The sequence below is a fragment of the Perca flavescens genome, chromosome 15 (genome assembly GCF_004354835.1).
Source record: "Perca flavescens isolate YP-PL-M2 chromosome 15, PFLA_1.0, whole genome shotgun sequence".
Classification (NCBI taxonomy): Eukaryota; Metazoa; Chordata; class Actinopteri; order Perciformes; family Percidae; genus Perca; species Perca flavescens.
Genome location: NC_041345.1, coordinates 23,661,984 through 23,682,319, shown reverse-complemented (window position 1 = coordinate 23,682,319; position 20,336 = coordinate 23,661,984). Strand labels below are relative to the sequence as shown.

The following is a 20,336-nucleotide window of genomic DNA, read 5'->3' as shown; positions in this document are numbered from 1 at the left end:
AGCAAAATAATGTTAACACAATGGATGTTTTCACACATCAAATTACAATTTGTGACATTGCTGTAAACTGTAGCTGCTCCTATCAAGAGATGTCATACTAAGGCCCTGATTTTCAACAAAAAAAAGATGTGTAATCCTTGTGCCCTATATTTAGACGCACCAGTCAACCACATCTCTTATCACATTATCCAATATGTACAGTAAGAGCCATGTTGATTGCCTGCAAGAAGTGGTGAGGAAAGTATATATACAGTATAGTATACTAGTATTAGTGTAATATATATATATATGAGATACAGTTTTTGGTTTATCCAGGTAACGCACACAACTAATATTAAAAATAATATTTTATTGACAAAAACAAGCAAGCGAAAGATCGAGTACCAATCTTAATTACAACATTCATGTATAAAATCACCTTCATAGTACACATGCATTTCCCTTAATATCCTTGAGATTGATTGCATTTGCAACATGAAACAAAACTTGAGCAAAACACAACTCTTTAGGTTTCATTTAGCAATAAATTAACTAGAATAATGTGCTGTAATTCATAAATTGACACTTTAAACAAAAAGGAGAAAAAACCTACAGCATCTAAGATATAGTTCCTTGTTGCCCTTTCCCACCTCAACAATACATAAAGCTGTATGACACGTCATAAGGCCTGTATTTAGCACTGTGTTTGTCCGATCAGTTTACAACAGCGCTAATTAATAAGAAAAGAACAAGACAGAGAGTCTACAGCCACGCCAGCAGCTTTGTGAGGCTCTAAAGGTCATCGCAAAAGGAAGAAAATTGTGAGAAAGTTCACCGCTTTTTGTTGAGAAGGGGCACTCCACTGATTTTACAAATCAAGATTAATTTACTCAACATGGTTAGTCCTGCTCATTGTGCGTCCTCGAGGTTTAACAAACACATTTCCTTCCTCCTAAAACATTTGCAAAGCAGACTTTTTCAAGTATTTGGCATTCAGCATTGTTTCCATCTATGTTTACTAGTTAACAGTCCTCTTCCGTATTGCTTTTGTTGGCATATTGCTACGTTTGTTGGCGTCTCCGTGCTCGCACATATACAGTACATGATATAAACAGAATAGTACAAGCATTATGCAACATGACCACACACAAATTGCAAAATAAACTCTTTCATCTGATCTAGTCTAATAAAAGTCTCATCTATCACATTTAAAAAGTCCTAAGAAATGTAAATAATCAACTGGGGAAGTTTCATGCTGATATCGGTTAGTTAAAATATTTCCCTATTCACCTGCAGTGTTTCCCCTTAACATGGGCTGCAATGGGAAATTGGCATCACCAATTTCAGTATTTTTCAATACTTTCCACCACTTGGATTTCTTAGGACTTTTTATATGATATAGATGAGACTTTTATGAGTAATAAACATTTTTCTGTCAGATTTTCTGTTGCAATTTGTGAGAGATTCACCTCTTTTTTTTCCCCCTCACAAAATGCTTGTACTAGAATAGCACTACTAGTGGTCAAAAACTCCTCATGGTAGCTTTAACAGTAAGCCCGTAACATAGACGTAGACACATACGACATTACATTGCATTATGGGGAGTGTAGGAATCAGCATATTGGATCTTGACCGACCTGCCTCCTGCTTCAATATTGACCAGTCTGTCCTCCAACTTTAGCAAAACTTAATCACTGGAGTATCCCTTTAAAGACACTTGCAAGATTTTATATCATCACTAAAGTGATTAAAATTAATCTCGTAAAGAAGTTGAATGTCTGAACCAAGTTTCACTTGGAGATATTTCCCTCTGAACCAAAGTGGTGGACCGACTTGACTGGATCTCTAGAGCCGAGCTGCTAGCGGAGCTAAAAACTAAAACTAAACTAAAAGTCTGTTGCATGTTGTCAACAATGTGAAACAAACTTTTACCATCTTGTCATCTCCATTTTCCCCTTTTAACATTCTTCATATTAGGAGGTAAACAAAGAAGTGTTTTTTTTTCTTTTTTCTGGCACAAACCAAACAGCCTCTGTTAATTTCATTTGAACTGAAGGCAGTCACCCACTTCTGATTATGTGAGGTTTCCTGGAATGCAGTCATCTGGATCTTATTATAACTAAACCAATTATATAGCACTGAAGGTGCATCATAAAAGGAACAAGAAAAGAAGTAAAACAAAAAAAAGAAACAAAAAAACCCAGCACAGCAGAAGAATTGAGGGTGAAAATGTCACACTCACAAATAAAAAATGAAAAGTTCAGTTTCTTATAATTCTAATGTTTCCCTTTTAATTGCTTTGCACCCAATTTGCTGTCTTTAAAGGTTACTTTGGATTTTTTTTTTGAAGTGGAGTTTTACGAGGGTACTTCTCCATAGTCAGTGCCTTTCCTACAGTAGTTGGGGGTCGGCACGCCCCCAGTTTGGAGAACGCGGGCAGGAGTACTGACACGGGAGCTAAGCATTCTATTCTTAAAAAAACAGGCTGTCAGGTTTTTTCTTCAAATCTACAGCTTATTTACAATAAAGTCAGTGTTATTCCTCAGGATTTCTTCACACAGGCACTAGTAGTGGGATGCATTACCCCCCCCCCCTTTATATCATTGCTGGCAGGCCCTCAAATCAAAAGTACTTTTTTTTTGTTTTTATTAACACATCTTTATCTATCATGCCTCAGTAACATCTGTTTAAAGTATGTCCATATTTGTTTGGATTCATTTTCAAATTGATGTGCAGTAAATAATAAGATAGAAAGCCAAAATGAGGTACTGTATATTATTCTGGTGTGCTCACAGTTCCTCCTCATGCCTTTGGAGTTTAGTTACAGATAAAGATGGATATTAATGGGGTTTTTTTTGCAGCCACTGCCAGGATTCTACATACCACAGTGTCAGTCTTAGTTTGCAGAGGCTGGGATGAGTTCATCATCATCCTCGTCATCATCATCATCATCATCCCTTGTTGATTCTTCCAGCTGTGGAGAGAGCAAAACACCTCCAGCTGTGCCCTCTTCCTCCTCCCCAGACGAGCATCAGATGCTGTCGTAGTCTGATTCTCGCCTTCTGGACTCGGCCTTCCACTCGGCCAAAAAGAAGGTCACGCAGCCCAGGAAGCCCATCAGGACCAGGATGAGCAGCTGCCAGTGCAGCAGCAGGTAGTTACTGTAGAAGAAGGCCAGAGCGGCCATGATGGACTGCAGCAAAAAAAAAATAATATATAACACGTGTTACAATTAAATTGTGAAGTTGAATGAAGGAAATTTAAACTCATAAACACCCATGGGGGAAACTGAACCAAATATCTTCTTACACATTTTCTATTCCATGTTTTAACTTATTTTATGAGATCGTCTAGGGCTGCACAATATTTCGTGTTTTAATCAACTGCCGCAATAAAAACATCGCAAAAGACACTTTTTTTTGTTGTGATTTTTTGTGTTAGTAAAAAGAAAATATAATAGAAAACTGCACTAAAATGTATGTAATGTGTGTCATTCTTTTTTAAGTGGTGCATTTTATATTTGGTTCAATGTTCCATTTGTTCAATAAAAAATTGTTGGAAATTATTTTGTTTTTTTTTTTTTTTTTTTATTCAACAGGCAATTTGTTGTATTTTAGCAGAACACTTTGAAAGCAGCAGAAAGGCAAAACTGAGTACACTTTAATATTGGTTTATTCATCGCGAGGAATATCGTGACTGCGATATTCAACAAAGTTATGGCCTATTTTCCTCATATGGTGCAGCCCTAGTATGGCCCCAGTGAGCTGCGTCTGAAACCCACCTGTATAAACTTGAAGACGGCGAAGGCGGGGGCGCTGTTGTCGCGGAAGGTGAAGCCGATGATGCTGAGGAGCTGCGTGTTGAAGCAGCTGTCGCCAAAACCGAGCAGGAAGCTGCAGAGCAACGCCACGCCGACACTGAGCCACAACACACAGACGGTAACCATAAAAAAAAAAAAAAAAAAAAAAAAAAAGACATCATGTAATCAAGTCATGAATACACTGATTCAGGAACATCAGAGAGGGGTGTGTAGTAGTGGTGGTGGTGGTGGTGGTGGGGGTTTCAGAGTAAGCTGGTCTTATGTTGTATCAAACTAAATCTGGATTAAAACAGTTTCACAAAGCCACTCCGAACTAATAAGATCAGGCATAAGAACTGTGAAACCCAGACCTGAGGAATCAAGCACAGATCACGTTAAACTTCTGGTATAGAGAGTGAAATATAACAAACAAAATCCCTACAAATCAACAAAGCAAAAGAGACATGTTGACAGCACTGAGCTCAGACTTTTATCTTTGATTTTAGCATCCTCCACATGACAGAAATACGGTTTCATTACCTTTAGAGTGGCTATCTGCTCCTTTTTGGTATCTCTGATAAACACCTTCCTGGACATTGGTTTCTTTAAATTTGATTCTATCAGACCAACACTTCAAAATATTCTGCACTATTTATAGTTATTTATTTATTACTCTGTACATCTTACTGTGACCTGCGCAATGTGCCATCTCATATTCATCTGTATATACAGTATATTCTCCCCATCTGTAAATACAATAAGGTCTTATTACCATTATTACTCTTCTTATTTTTTGTTCTATTTCCTGTATTTTTTTCCTTTCTTTGTGTATCTTTCTATTCTATTTATATTTAACATGTATTTTTGTATTTGTGTAATGTGCTGCATTGAGCTGCTGTGACAAGTGAATTTCCCCATTGTGACATCAATAAAGTCTTCTCTTATCTTACAGCCAAACTTTACTTTCACTGCAGTAAACTTAAAACTCAAATTAACGGACTGGAATAAAATCTCAGGCCAAGACTACATATGATCAATCTGACATGAACTGTCAACTGACTCATGTTCACAGTGCAGCAGGAAAGAGGAACTTTGGAGGAAATAGGGTTTCAGTGTGACAAATTGACTGGTTCAGCCTGAAAACTAGCCTGATCAGGACCGGGCTAGTCTGGAGATTTGTCAGACTTATTTATAAACAGATCTCCAAATCTCTGCCAACATATTCAATTTTCCCCCCCTGCCATTATAAGGCTGAGACGCAGAACCCAAGCCGTTTTGGGCAGCACCTAAGCCGAATGAATGTGACTACGTGCCTTTTCTCAGATGATCTAATGATTGTAGTCTGTCCCTAGTGGACTTCTTTAGCACGTTTTGTCTTTAAGCTTTTTACAGGTCATTTATTTATTTATTTATCTATTTATTATCTCCTCTAGCTGTTCCAATGTTTTAGAAACAGATATGGTAATAACAATGGTCCAAAATGATGTAAAATTCCTTCTTTTTTTTTTTATATTAAAAAACACAACATTTTCTTGAGGGAAGACCCCTAAACCCCCCTCACGTGCAAATACGTGCACCTAAAAGTCTTCCACAAACCTGGGGGAACCAGTGGAACTACCCCTCAGGTGTGAACAGTGCCCCCACCGCTGTGGTCTTTGTACCTGGGGGTGATGTAGGCCTGCAGATCTGTCCCTGGCTCCGGTGCAATAGGAGCGTCGCTGGCAATGTTGAGGAAAATCAGATAGAAGGCGACATAGTGAGTGACGAGCCCCAGCAGCACCACTGGGTTCCTCCCAAACCGGCTGCACTTGTTCAGCATCCCGAACACGCCCCCTCCTGGCCGGACGGAGCACAAGGAGGAAGGAAATGAATCATTTGCTGCCTCGTGACATTCATCAACGTCATTCCCTCGTTCTCTCTGTAGTGCTTTCATGTGACAACGTAGTAAAAAAACCTGCTTGGCAATAAACCTGATTCTGATTCCAGCAAAGTACAAATTTCAATGAATGTACTTTACTTGGGTATTCATTTTCCATTATCCTCCTTATCCTCCATATTTCCAGTATCCATTTTCTGCAGCTTTATACTGGATATTTTTACTCCACTATATTTGCCTGACAGCTTTAGTTACTTTTCAGATGTCAGTTTTTCATCCCCTTCCTGTCCAGCGAAAACCATGTATCTCCAGATGTGTTGATGTTGACTGTTTGTGATCGGCTTTGTGAAAGCCTCTTGGATCCGGTGGAAAACGCATCGTCGTCACAAAGCTGAAAACAGGACTGTCTTCCTGATACCATGAAAAGTGTTGACTTTTTAAAAGATACGTGGTTCTCGCAGGACAGCGACGCTGCAAACATATAATGATCTTATAGAATGTGACGCGCTGCTGTAGATTAAACTAGCCAACCAAATCTGTGTATTATTTGTTCATTCGTTTTTCTAAATGATATGTATCTTATTTGTATAGTAATTTGAAAAAAACGATTGATACATGGATTCAACAGTAAATAAAAGGAGTTCAAATGAGCACAACAACCTTAAACATCTACAGCAGTAAAATGCAACATACACATTAATGCAGCAGTAATATTAATCCAGAAACATCAGATATAATAGGAAAACAATGACAGGGAACATGTTACTGCACAATACATACTTTTACTTTAAGTACATTTAGCTGATACTACTTACATATTTTTAAGTAAGGTTTTGAATGCAGGTAGTATGCAGGTAGTAGAGTATTTTCTCAGTCTGGCATTAGTACTTTTACTGCAGTAAAGGATCTGAATACTTCTTCCACCACTGTCAGGAATAAGGTAAAGGACACTGAGGACTCACCTAGGATCTCGCCTACGCCGATGCAGATGCCAGAGATGCCGATCAAACTCTTTGCATCTTGGCCGAAGCGGGTCATGGCTCCGATACACGTCCCGTACACCCCGCTGTAGAACGTGAGCTCCAGGCCTGACAGAGCAGACACAGCACAATGCATGAATCCAAACTCCAAATTTAAACTCATCCTCCATACCTGTAACGTCTTCTCATCTCACCCACCTGTGTATGCTATGGAAAGGCTCAGCAGCAGCATCTCTCTGGTGCCAAACATTTTACACGCTCTCACTGCAGAAAACAAGGTGGATGTTAACACGTGTTACACTAAGGGTTAGAGGCTCATGAAGTGGAGGGGATTTCAGTAGAAACTTACCAAAAGCATCTAGAGCTTGTGAGCAGAGGCCTACATCAGGAGAGCTGAAAGATGGAAAGACATTATGATGTAGATAGATAGATAGATAGATAGATAGATAGATAGATAGATAGATAGATAGATAGATAGATAGATCTTTTTCCCCTTAACATTTCACAGGCTCATGTCTTTTCTTGGACAGTTTCACTTTTAACTTCCAACTCATCCCTAAACCGGACTGGGTTGTCGTGGCGACTGTATCACAGCAGTTTCAAAGACAAATGTGGAAAAGACAACAAAGGATAGCATTTACAGTGAAAGGTCACCTGTCTCATCCAGTACTGTTCCACTGAAGAAAAAAAATCATTCCTGCTCCTAGTGGGAACGAATATTCTCCAGGACATTTCCAGTTTTTTTTTTTTTTAATGGAAGTCTGTTATTTATAAAAAGAGTCTCAAGCAGGAGCCCTGCTACACATCCTGGGACCCCAGCTGAACAGCAATGATGCAATAAATATCTCTGATCAGTGGTGAGTTCCAGAGTCCCTGTGCAGTCAATTAACACAGCTGTGCTGATCGCAACATATCTTGGAATCCACAGATGTCTTTGGGAGCCAAATTATACATCAGACAGAATAAATCCTACCCTGCAATCGAGCAACACATTTAATTCAACAGGGACGCTCTTCAATGGACTTCAAGCTGTGGGAAACTGAACTTATTGCACTGTTACAACTGTCTTGTGAAGCATTTTGTAACATCTGTTTTGAAAAGTGCTAAATAAATAAATGTAATGGTTATCATTGTTATTATATCTGAAGATCACAAGCGTAATACTTTAGTGTATATGTGTATTTATGGTTTTAAAGTTGTGACATTTATCACGTCACTTCCTGCTTTTTCTATATTTTCTAGACACACATCAGCTCAAACGTCTTGATGCTGGTGGAGGATGAGTGCCAAGCTTCACATTGCAAAGCAGTGTTTCTGTGGTCGTTATAATAATATAACAATAATATGATAATATCCTCCCCATTCAGCATTGAGTGGCTCCTTTTCACTTTGTATTATCACTTAATATGTCTGAAGCTTGCACTTGAAGTCTAACTTCAGGGTTATTTCATTTCAAGGTTTCAGTCTCTGATCTTCAAACAGTTGAGCCTGATTTATCATCTGAAGACTAAACAGGAGATCATCCAGGTTCTTATTTTTTTTTTAAACCTTTATTTATCCAGGTAAACTGATCATAATTTTGTTGCACATTCAAAACTTTCCAAAGACATTTTGATGAAGTTTATCATTTTCCAGGACTTTTCCATGACTCCTGAGAACACTCACCTGGCTGTGGAGAAGCTCTCTGAGGATTCAGCCTGCAGCAGCGACTGCGACTGCTCCGAGGGAGCAACAGGTTCAGGGTCAGGCTTCCGGATCAGAAAAAAGAGGAAGCAACCCACCAGACTGATAACCGTGAGAGAGATGAACACCGTCTGGCGGTCCTTGTCTGAGACACACAGCATGAGTCACACGCTTAAAATGAAACTCCTTATGAGAAGTCTGCATGGGAGCTAAACTCTACGCAAAGAAATAAATGCATGTGGCAGAGATTAGATAAAAACACAGCTTGCTTCCTACCTGTTATGTGAACGTGTCCATGCCAGGCACAGTATATGTATAGATTTCCAAAGAATAAGCTGCAGAGAGATGAAATAAATGCTGCATTCAAAACTCAAGGTGTACACCAAACAACACAGTTCTCCATTAAATCAGATTAAGGTACATGCTGGTTAAAAAAAAAAAAAAAAAAAAAAAAGAATGCTCACCTGAACTGCAGCAGCGCCCAGAAAATGCCACTGTTTCTTCCAATGGTGTTATCAGTGGAGTTGATGGCCAGCACATTTCCCTGAGCTGTCCACAAGACTTAAAACACAAAAAGGAAAAATCAGAAGATACAAACGTGGAGAAGGCCTGTTCCCTTATTGGAAGTGGTCTTTAGAGAATGTCTCTTTACCTGCTGCTCCTATTCCAACCAACACAGACGCTGTATAGAAGCTCCACGTGTACGGGTAAATGAACATGGCTATGTAGCCACTGTAGAAAACAACATTAGGAGACATTAGAAGTCTGAATTTGCACGAAAGGGACACTGTAGGGGTTGTGTTAGTGATTGTAAGCTTACCTGTACAAAAGCCCACTGAAAAACATTGATAGCTGCGGTCCAATGACGGTCACCACTGACGGGGCGATCAGGTTGGATGCAGAGAAAACTCCATAGATGATGGCCATGCTACAAGTGACAGACAGCAGGGCAGTTAATGTGTACAGTAAATGCAAAGGTCTATGGTGCTGGAGTGGGTTGGATAAAGGGTCCCAATTTGAAAAATGTCTCCACTTTGTCTATAAGTCCTGACGGTCCGCCTGCATGAAGGATGTTTCTTGCAACTCAGAGTAACATTTGTTCCCTAAAATGGTTTACCTAAGATTACTAAAATTACCCTTCAAGGATTTCAAGGAGTGCAAAAGATTTGATTATAGAAGGTGCCACCAGGTCTGTATCGGTGCTGAGAAAGTCTCCGACATGTTGTGCTCACTCGAACATCTGCACAGACAGTGTGTATTGTGGCATCAGATGAAAACCAAAATTTAAAACATAATCTAAGGATACCTACCTTGTGTAGCCGCTGCCATGGAACTCAGTGTTATTGAAGCTCTTGATAACGGTTTGCTGTGAAGATCCAGAAAGAGGACAGTTTAGGACTGAAGACTTCTCTTATCTGAAGTTGTGTGGGATCAATCTGGGATGTGCATTGGTATATCCAACCTACCTCTATATTGCCACATGTTTGAAAAGCAGTGAACATAAACATAAAGCCGAAGCCTAGGACAACGATGTTTAACAGCCTCTTCCCCTCTGGACTCATTTTGCTGGATATTTGCAAATTCCTTTAGACCGTAAACACACACAAAAATCTACTGGCGTGAACGGCACATCTGAGAATAGACAAAAAAAGTAGAAATCAATAAGCAGCATTAATGCACTCACTGAAACATAACAAAAGTGCATATCGTCACCTTCCTAAAATATTTTTTTTTTGCCTAAATCATCTCCCCATGGTGCTGGCCACCTCCGGTAAAATTGCCTACATCCTCAGTTGAACAAGTCATGTGATTCTACACCTTTAGTAATGGCCTATGTCAAGCGTGTGACTCCAGCAGTTTAGTTTTTTGTTTTCTGAAAAACCTGAAAAAATGACTTAGGCCATTATTTTAGGAAGGTGACGATATTTTCTTTTACTTAACATCTTTCAAAAATCTGTTGTTTTATCATCACAAATACGCACTTAAGGCTATGACAAGTCATAAACGCTTCCCGACATTTTTGACTTGACCGCGCACACTGATCTACACAACAACTTTATTTCTATTAAATGTCTTTTAGAATCGCTTCCCAACGTGCCCCGCCGCCATCCATCTCATGTCACTTGGTGGATAACAGCCTAGAAAAAAAATGTAAATGACTAACGTTATCTAAAGGTTGGCTTTAAAAGAAGTGTTGTTTCTGGTTAATGGACTGTATGCAATTATGAAGTGGATCGTACACCTAAATGTGTATTTTTTTAATCAGATATTATGTCGGACTATAAGCAACGGAACATTTAAATGACAGCTGTTTAAATGAGGTTCATTTCTTAAACCGAAGAGGAAAATGATGGTAAGAGACAGAGGTGTGTTTTGGTCAGCTGCAAGGTTTGACACAGAAAACAACTTACCAACAACGCTGGAGCTGCTTAGCTAACCTGTCTGGCTGCTCCTCTTTGTGTGGACTCAGAGTGTTGTCATTACTAACATAGTTAGACAGCTCTTTGTGGAAGTCCCCGATATCCTCAGCTAGCTAGCTAGTCATCTTCTCCGTGCGCTTTCTAAACTAACTTTGACATGATGGTCCCGTCGTGTAAAACAGATTATACGGAGACTTTTCACCGGTAAACAGGTCCAAAACTAGAAAGGGCCGTCATGTGAATGAATCAGCTGACTGTTAGTGTTAGGTAGTCGGGCTTTTTCTTTTCTTTTTTAACATAAAATCGTCGATTTACAAGCGCTCAACGCAAATAATCCACCAACAGAGAATCTGCTTGAACCCATCCAGTTTAGTTTAGTTTGTTTATGCAAAATGGATTCTACTTCCGGTTTTTCTTCTTTTTTATTTTTTTATTTTATTGAAGTGGATTCATTTACAAAAATGAATGCATAGAAAAACCACGACGTCAATAAACACCTCTTAAAATACAAGGCACATTAGATCAGAATGAAAACTAAAATTATATATTTAAAAAAAAAAGTAAAATAAAGTTTTTTTTAACTTCCGACACAGCGTCAGCCCTAGATGAAACTACATTTAAACCACATTTGTTAATAATACATTTAAAACCCGAAGCTATACATTTTTTGAAGTAACGCTAATATATTTTTAACGCTACAGCTAGCCATAGATACATAGCAAGCAAGTAAAAATAATTACTTCCGGTTGAAAACCAACGCCTGAACACTAAATAAACCGTTGCAGTGTAATGAATGATTGTCTAAGAATACCTCCTAAAAAAATGTTTAATTTTTCTTGTTGGCAATTTACATTTACCACTTCTAAAAACTGCCCAGCTTTTTCATTTTTATTCATATATATTGGACATTTTTATAGTATCTTTACATATTTTTATTGTATATTTATAATACTTGCTTTTATTTTTAGTCATTTTCTCTTAATGTTTGTTATACATCAATACTCCAAAGCTAATTTATTGTATGTAAAAACCTACTTGGCAATAAACCTAATTCAAGTACTGTACTTAAGGACAGATTTGAGGTACTTGTACTTTGATTATTTTAGGGCTGCACAATATATATATATATATATATATTTTTTTTAAATCATCGCAATATCAACTGGCGCAATAAACATCGCGAAAGGCTGCAACATATCGCAAAAGACACTCAAAGATTTCTTTCAATAGAAAATTACGTTTTTTTCTAGTGGTGCCAATTTTCAAATTGTTCATAGAAAATGTTGGAAATTATTTTGTTTTAAAATCAAGCAGTTTGTGGTATTTTAGCAGACTACTGAAAGCAGCAGAGCTGAGTACTTTAATAGCTGTTTATTTTTCACAAGTAATCTATTTCACAGTATTCATAAACTTTATTACTTTTCGCATATTATCCTCATATCGGGCAGCCCTAAAGTACTTCCATTTCATGCTACTGCATACTTCTACTCCACTACGTCTCAAGATGTAAATATTGTACTTTTTACTAATCCATAATATTTGTCTGACAGATTTGTTTAAATGCATTTAGCTGATAAAATACTTTTACTTAAGATTTTTAACGCAGGACTTCAAAATCCTACAGAGTATTTTCATAGTGTGGCATTAGTAGTTTTACTGCAGTGGAGGATCTGAATACTTCTTCCACCTCTGCTTATATATCTAATTCTGAAGCATGCAGTTACCAAGTACCACTTGTAAGCAGTAAATGTACACCCCAAAATAAGTGAGTAATAAAAGAAGAGACCATTTTAGACAAAACACCAAATCTTTAATGAAAGTTACATTTGTCATCCATAGCCATATGGGAAAAAACATTTCATCTTACAAAGGGTGAGACTGTAGCAACCGTACCACTGGCAGTCACAGGAGCATTCTGGAGAATACTGGATACATCCAAGCACTCAGCAGAGCAACACGCCACCTTAACAGCTAACCAGCAATACTCAACTGCTACACAACTGCGCCTAGTGCACAAAACAAACAAGCAGGATTAGGGTTAAAAAAAAAAAATTTGAAAAAAAAATAAAAATAAAAGAGTGTCCAGAGTCCAGTAAATGAGGTCCTGTAAGAGTCAACTAAAGATTTAAGGAGATGATCTTATACACCTCAAAATGTGACCGATGTGAAACAATCTTCAAACTGATAGACTTCACATCACCAGTCACTTTTTTTTTTTTTTAACTGTATATGCAATTACATTTAACACATCACAGGAGTTAAAATGATCTGCTGTCCTGTCTAACAAAGACACCCTGAGCTGCAGAAATTAAAGATCGTAAGAAAGCCACTTCATTACGGTTTTGAGGGATTACTTTAGTTTAATGAAATCTTTGCGCCGATATGAATAAAATAAGCAAAGGTTGGTGTGGATTAAGTCATTTTGGATGTATAAACAAGACATGGCTTCTTCAGATGTGTCCAACTATCCTGACTGTGCGTTGACACCACAGGCCTGTATCACAAAGAGTTTAAAAAGGGTGTTTGCCAGCTAAATTTAGGCTTTAACGAAGCTGCTCACTCACCATGATAGAGCACCATGGCTAATGCAAAAAAAAAAAAAAAAAAAACAGGATCTCGAGGTGGATGAAAGCACTACATTTATCATAAACTGAAACATAAACAAGGACTCAGTCAGTTGTTAAAAGCTGAAATTATTTAAATTGATCTAAAGAAAAAGAAAAATTTGGACAATTGTTTAATTGTTTGAGTAGGCAAAACTTTGACTAAACAATTAAAATCAAGAAAGTGGTCCACATTTTGATGGTAAATAAAAAATTCAAGTTGCAGTCCAAGAAATGTTTACACATTAGTATAGTCTTTGCTTTCCGTAGTAATTACGAAGGATTATTCTAGCACTTTTCTTCTTTTAACTCAAATAAAAAACAGCTTAAAACTTGCCTGGGATTATGAAGTCTGTCTCTTTTCATGTAAAATTATTACTGGACTGAGTCAGTTGAGAACCAAATTTAAGCCAAAAGGTAATCCAGGATCAATGTGAGGCTCAACAAAGCAATGAAAGTCAAAGAAAGCTGGACAACATGCTCACTTATTTAAACAGGCCCATAGGGAGAAGAACTTAAAGAAGAGGGGCAACTTGTGTATTATCCTTTGTCACGGTTACAAAACCAGGTCAGAACAGCTCTCCACACTGAACCAGATTTCCTAAAATCCTTATGAAAATAAAACTCACAGCACATGAATGAAGTGACGAAGCCTTTTTGTCGTGGCCAAAATGAATCAAACAAACCAAAACATGGAAGACACAATAATAACCTTTTAAAGCAGGACACTGTTGCTTGCGTTGGAGCCAGTCTTGGACTTGAAGCTTTCGGTCTTCACCTGAAAACTGTCAGAACAGCAATAGTTAGTACAGAACACAAGAACCAATCGTTTAAAATCGGACTGATATTGTTCTTTAAATCTAAGAGTCAGTTGTGCACATTTAATATGATTTGTCTGCACATTTATGAAAAACCTAACTGACTGTATACACGAAACATTCAACCTGGACTTATTTTATGGTAACATTTAGTTCCACTGAAAGGGATTATTATAATTATCTACATCTTCAAAGCCTAGACTTGTATCCTAATTTCATATTTTGGCCGTAATCACAGAGGACCTTCTTTGCACACACCTGCAAATTTGTATGTAGAGGTTTTACATGTACAGCTCCCGGTTTTTTGGTTCTCTTCTAGTATTATTTGTGCATTGTATGCCTTTATTAGGCAGTCAACAGGTAGAGAAATGGCAACAAGGGGTCAAACCTGTAACACTTCAGTTCATGGTCAGCACCTAAACCTCTTTTCCCACCAGGACACCCTGCTCCTGGTGGTTTTGATGAAGGTTTTTTTTTTTTTTTTTTTTTTTTAAACCTAACAGTGCTGAAACAATTATATATAAAAAAAAAAAGACTGAAAATTGATTGTTGAATATTTTGACCATTTAAATCACTTCAGTCATTTTTAGCAGGAATGCATTCTCTGGTACCGGCTCCACAAATGTGAGGATTTGCTGCTTTTTCATTTTATATTGTAAACTAAATGTTTGAGTTTTGGGCTGTTGGTCGGATGAAAGAAGACATTTAAAAGACATCGGGGAACTTGTGATGGACAGGTTGAGCATTTTCTGAGACCAAACAATTAAATAGAAATAAATAATTATCAGATTAAATCAATATGGACAGTATAATCATTTTAGTTGCAGCCCTGGTCACAGGCCCAAGTTTCACTACAAGATTTGGAAAAAAATAAAATAACCAAGCTCTGCAACTGGATTAATCAGTGATCTACAGGAGTTTAGATGATTAAAAAGATGAATAACGGTTGACCCCAACGAGCGAACCAAAATTAGTGAATTGCTTTGTAAGGTTGGCGTGTTTTCGGGGGATTCCTGTGGACAGGCAATAAATCGGCATTAATTTAGTCATTTTTAATTGGAGATATATAAAAGCTGAATGTTGCAGGACACGAAAAGCCTATCTGATTACGGCCTTCTTTTCCAACTACAGCCTACGGTTTTTAATCTGAAATCTTTTTCTGTATTGAAAATGTGGCACAAGAAAAGATGAATGGAACTAACAAACTGACATGGGAGTAGAGTTGGACAAACCTCAGTGCCCCTCAAGCACCAGCGTCCCCCGGCCCGGGACGAGGCCTGGAGGACAGTTTTATGTTCAATGCCGGACACCGACAGACGTACCTCAACACCAAACCCCAACACTGACTGCCTCCACCCTGCTGCACAGAAACCCTCACCAGCAGCAGGCGGCCTGTGGGCAGCTCCCCACACACCTTCTAACTGCTCATACTGCCTCAGCTCAAACTCCACTTTAGCAAACAGGATGCCGCAGCTTGGGAAGGAAAGAATTCCAGATTTGGTTTACAGAACTGTTCTTAAAAAAAAACACTTCGCTTAGTATTCAATAAAAATGATGAGCACTGCGTATGACAGAAAATGTAACTGAGTTCAAGAACTGAAGTTGCAGATCAAAAAAGACCCCCCCCCCCCAAATCTTTACATGGGCAACGAAAATGGGTCTTTGTTTGAGCAATTGCCATTATTAAAAACTAAATTTTTAAGAGCTTTTAAGAGCCAACTAATCTAAATGATATTCTAAAATGGTCAGAGTACCTGCTAAATTGGCTGCTATAGGGGATAAACTTACCAGCTACAGACACATTTTACCTAGTCTGTCTCCAATCCTGGTACTTACAACTTAAAAAAATATATATAAATAAAAATAAAAAAAAGAGACAGGAACAAAATAAAGCTCTAATTGCCCGTGCAACAGTGACATCTTGTCAAAACTCACCTGAAGCTGAGCTCTACGGGGTTTCGCCTCCATTTTCTGCTGCTGACTTGGGCTGGCTTTTAGATCTCGACCTGGAACTTCTTTTGTAGGAAGGGCTTCTGGACCTGGACTTGGACTTGGACTTAGACTTAGACTTGGACTTAGACTTGGACCGGGACCTGGATCTAGATCTGGAACGAGACGGGGACTTGGCCTTCTTGTTCCTGGGAGAATGAGACTTGGATCGGGAGTAGGAGCGGGACCTGGATCTGCTGTAGCGGGATCGGCTTCGGGAACGAGAGCGGCTCCTGCTGCGGGACCTGCTGCGTCTTCTGTGTCTCGGGCTGGGGGAAGAGCTGAATACATTCAGTGGGTTGAGTTATCATCTACGATGTGAAAACAGCTGGCACTGAACTCAGTAAAACATGATATATTATACAGACTTCATTTAGGCTTGCTAACCTTTTCATTAAAACATTAAACGAACATCTGGCATTAGCAGATATTACATCCCAAAAGAACACCAACTGAATACCTGCAACACAGATATTCTATTGCAATTTTTCTATCTGCATAACTACTTGGAAATAAACTGTTCCTGATACTGAAGATGCCTGATTGTTGCTGCTTGTCTGCAACAGAAAGGGAGGCTCAAACATAAGTACATAACTGAAAGAATAGATCAGATGTACAGTTATGGATCAGTTGGTTCTACTGGAAAAGGCGGCCTCAAAAGGTCTCCGGTAAAATAATTTCATAATCGTTTTATGCAATCTGTGCCGAATTGTAGAGTGGATTCGCAAAAATAGTGTGTTGGTCAATTGACCAAGGCAACTCTGAGAAGGCAAATTCTTCAATGGAGTCTGGCAACGGACTGCGTCTATACAAAAGGGCTATCTAGCTAGCTAAGCTGTTACGCGCTTATTCTTACCTTCTGCTTCTGCGTCCATGGCCGCCGTACCTCCTGGTCTGCCCTCCGCGCCGGCCTCCTCCACCTCCTCCGCCGCCTCCACCACCACCACTACCGCCGTAGTGAGAATCGGGGGGTCTGCCGTAGCGGGCCATTTGGACTCGCAGCTCCCGTCCATCCAGGAGCGCGCCATCCATGGCGTCCATTGCGTCCTCGGCGTCACGCTTGTCGTGGAACCGCACAAAAGCGAAACCCCGACTTTCTTTCGTGTAACGGTCTCGGGGAATATACACGTCTCCTACACGGCCATACTTTTCGAACACGCGTCTTAGGGTTTCGGGCGAAGTTCGGTACGTTAAGTTGTCCACTTTGAGGGAAGTCATGCCGTCGACGTCTGGCGGAGGCCTACCGTAACTCATGGTGATTAACCTGCGAGGCCTAGAAGCCTTTCTCAAAACACTTTATATCTCGGCTACGATAGAGCCTACCTGTTTGTAAAAGTCCGAGCGCACACACACGAGTGTGGAATTTAAATGGATTTTCCTCGTCTGTGAGGTACTTGGGGATCCAAAAACCGCAAAATAAACGACTTCTTCCGCACAACTCCGTCCACCTCGCGTTCAGCTGTACAAACCCAAACCAGCGAGTGAACTTCTTCTGTTTTAGAAATTAGGCGCTCCTCGGTATCATATGCCTCACTGGCGCCCCCTTCTTCTTCTACTACTACTACTTCTTCTTCTTTTTTTTGGCAGATTACTACTTTTGTATTATACTGCCACCAACTGTATAGGAGTGTGTAATAGCATGAACTTCATAGAGTCTAGGCTTGAATTAATTCAAAACAAAAATAAAATAAATAAATAAAATAACAAAAAAAAAACGTATATTCTTTTCATTAAACCAGTATTATGAAGAAAAGTAAATAAAGCTTCAAGTCTCTCCCTTTTCATACCCTGTTCTTCAAGTACATCATGTATTGCGTTCTCTCCTTCCATTTCCTGCCAGTTTATTCTACTATCATTATATTTCTCATATACAAAAAGTACATGTTCTACATCTTCTTTGTCTTGGCATTATATGCATAAGCCAGTACCAGTACCTACTATTTGTAAGGTAGTATTCAATCCTGTGTGACCTAATCTAAGTCTGGTATAGACCACTTCTTCCTTTCTGTGTAAACTCAGCGAAGTAACCCTTTTCCCGGTCACAGTCTTCTGTAATTTATGGTAGTGTCTAGCATTAAACTCTGCCTCCCATTCAGTTTGCCATCTTTGCATACTTTCAGACTTAATTATGGATTTGGCTTCACCCTTCCCCAGTGGAACATTAATGCTTCTTCTTTCCCTTAAGAGAACATTAAGGGATGCCAACTGCTGTAAACCTGGTGTTTTACCAGCTTTGGCAGTTGGCATCCCTTAACGTTCTCTTAATACAACACTGGCGCCCCCAGATTGGGTGCATTACCCCCACCATCTGGTATGGAATCTGAATCAGAATGTCTAGTCTTTATAATAATCATAACTATATTAATTTAAAAAATCTTCTCAATTATATTGATTTTTATACTGAATAGATACTGAAATTATGGTCTTGCATTGTCAGACCTCCACATCTCCACAGTGCTGTAAAATAACCTACTGAAATAGTAATCAACATTAATTCTTATTTCTTGAGTTCTTTTGTAGAATATCTAGACACATATCTAGAATTTTTTTATCTTCCTGAGGTTTTGAATCGCGTCTTTCTTCCTCATATTTTTGACAATTTATCATAACATGATCTACTGTTTCTTCTTGCCCACGGGAATCACATCTACTTGTATGCTTACCTATATACTGTTAAGTTGTGTCTAAATTTCAAGTCTTGTGTATAACGCAGTATATATAAATAGACAGAATGCTGAGAAGTGAAGTCAATATACAGTTTGTGCAAGTTGTAATCTAGTGATGTGGATCAGTAATAACAAAGTTAACATGAATAGAAGAGTGTTTGGTTATTTGGTGGCCAAACATATTTCTCCTTTCTATTTAGGACTCTTGAGTCCTATGTTGTAATGCACCAAAACACCAAGGGAAAATCCTTGCCTCCCATGTGAAAAATTTGCAATAAAACTGACATTGTCACTTCAAGAGGACCCAATCATCCAATTTGTGTCCCTGCCAAATATTTCTTTCTCCACCATGATAAATGTGTGCAGAGTGTTGTGTAGAAGGTGCTTCATAACATTGTTACTGAAATAACATTTTAAAACCCTTTTAGCTGTGTGACATTTTGGAAGTAAATACACCATAAAATCAAAATAGCCATTGCACAGAAATAGACCTTGTGCTTTAAAACAATGAAATGTGAAACCACTGATATTGTTATACATTATGACGGGGAAACAACAGGACAACAGAGGCCGTAACTGCCCTCTGCATGAAAGCAGCAAGCACCACACCTTAGAAACTGGCTAGATTAAATTTCTGTCAACACAAACTTCTGTACTGTTCATTCCATATTTTCTCCATAGGAAACCATATTTTAGAAGAGAGCTGAAGAATGATTGGTAAGAATTTATCAACATTCAGCTCTTGAATCATGTTTGCAATCCGTCCCTTCAAAAACATCAGTGAAAGTGTGGATATGCAAACAACTAATATGACTAGTGATAGTGGGAGGAAGAGGTTGTCTAAAAGCTTAGTTTATTAACAGCTTTATTTATGCTACCTCTGTGATATGGGGTACAATACCACTTTATTTATCCCCAGGGAAATTCCTGTGCAGCACTTGCAATACAAAATGTATAGTGCAAATTCTTACGCCAAAATTTGTACAGGCCTATAAATATATTGCTTGAAAATGTTGATTACGTTTTTATTGTCAATTTAGCAAAAAGGAAACGCCACTTTCATTTTTAAGAGCTATAGGTCTGCACTGGAAATTAGCTGACTTAGTAGTACTGTATATAAAATATACTCACGAGGCTGAAAAACTGGTCATATTTGTCTTGTAAAGGAAGCTGATGTTCTTTATAGTGTTCATCATTCATATCAAGATTCGGTAGGGTATTATTGCAGAATCCACAGACATTAAATACAATTAAGTTTGGTTCATTCTTGTAGAAAAGGTGCCATATACTTTAACTTAAGTAAGAGTTTAATTGTTATTATTAGCATGTTCCAGAAATTATATATATCAAAAAACGTTTTGTTTGGTTAGTTTAGGACTTTAGGTTATATCTATGAGTTTAGCTAATGTTCCTGTCCCAAGATTATGACATGATGACATCACCTTTCCAGTAGAGTTGAGAAATAACCATTGACATATATATAATGGACCAATAGACCCCGTTGCTCTGGACGGAGACCAGTG

At 38.5% G+C, this 20,336-nt stretch overlaps 2 protein-coding genes across 5 annotated transcripts; both read right to left on the bottom strand.

Moving 5' to 3' along the window:
• Window positions 1-329: 329 nt before the first annotated feature.
• Window positions 330-11,120, bottom strand: mfsd11 (major facilitator superfamily domain containing 11). The gene is made up of 14 exons (XM_028600154.1): window positions 10,729-11,120; window positions 9,784-9,949; window positions 9,628-9,683; window positions 9,138-9,245; window positions 8,970-9,049; window positions 8,782-8,878; window positions 8,594-8,652; window positions 8,300-8,462; window positions 6,984-7,027; window positions 6,833-6,898; window positions 6,617-6,742; window positions 5,440-5,614; window positions 3,761-3,896; window positions 330-3,172 (listed from the first exon to the last, which is right to left on the bottom strand). Exons 2-14 carry the CDS (start codon window positions 9,877-9,879, stop codon window positions 3,011-3,013), a joined length of 1,368 nt encoding a protein of 455 aa, XP_028455955.1. The 5' UTR covers window positions 9,880-9,949; window positions 10,729-11,120; the 3' UTR covers window positions 330-3,010.
• Window positions 11,121-12,525: 1,405 nt separating this feature from the next.
• srsf2b (serine and arginine rich splicing factor 2b) lies at window positions 12,526-17,691 on the bottom strand. Of its 4 annotated transcripts, none has more exons than XR_003694445.1 (4): window positions 17,004-17,691; window positions 16,094-16,428; window positions 15,481-15,631; window positions 12,526-14,125 (listed from the first exon to the last, which is right to left on the bottom strand). XR_003694445.1 is itself a non-coding variant. In XM_028600195.1 (3 exons), exons 1-2 carry the CDS (start codon window positions 17,399-17,401, stop codon window positions 16,107-16,109), a joined length of 720 nt encoding a protein of 239 aa, XP_028455996.1. In that variant the 5' UTR covers window positions 17,402-17,691; the 3' UTR covers window positions 12,526-14,125; window positions 16,094-16,106. The 4 variants fall into 4 exon arrangements, 2 of the variants coding, with proteins under 2 accessions (XP_028455996.1, XP_028455997.1); XR_003694446.1 differs by lacking the exon at window positions 15,481-15,631 and having other exon boundaries at window positions 12,526-12,743; window positions 14,053-14,125; XM_028600195.1 differs by lacking the exon at window positions 15,481-15,631.
• Window positions 17,692-20,336: the final 2,645 nt, after the last annotated feature.

Coding starts and splice junctions, on each gene's coding strand:
- mfsd11 (XM_028600154.1), bottom strand. CDS start 9,879: ATGAGTCCAGAGGGGAAGAGGCTGTTAAACATCGTTGTCCTAGGCTTC. Junction 7,028..8,299: donor GAGAGCTTCTCCACAGCCAG/GTGAGTGTTCTC, acceptor TCCATCTTTCAG/CTCTCCTGATGTAGGCCTCT. Junction 3,173..3,760: donor CCGTCTTCAAGTTTATACAG/GTGGGTTTCAGA, acceptor TTTTTGCTGCAG/TCCATCATGGCCGCTCTGGC.
- srsf2b (XM_028600195.1), bottom strand. CDS start 17,401: ATGAGTTACGGTAGGCCTCCGCCAGACGTCGACGGCATGACTTCCCTC. Junction 16,429..17,003: donor CATGGACGCAGAAGCAGAAG/GTAAGAATAAGC, acceptor GAATGTATTCAG/CTCTTCCCCCAGCCCGAGAC.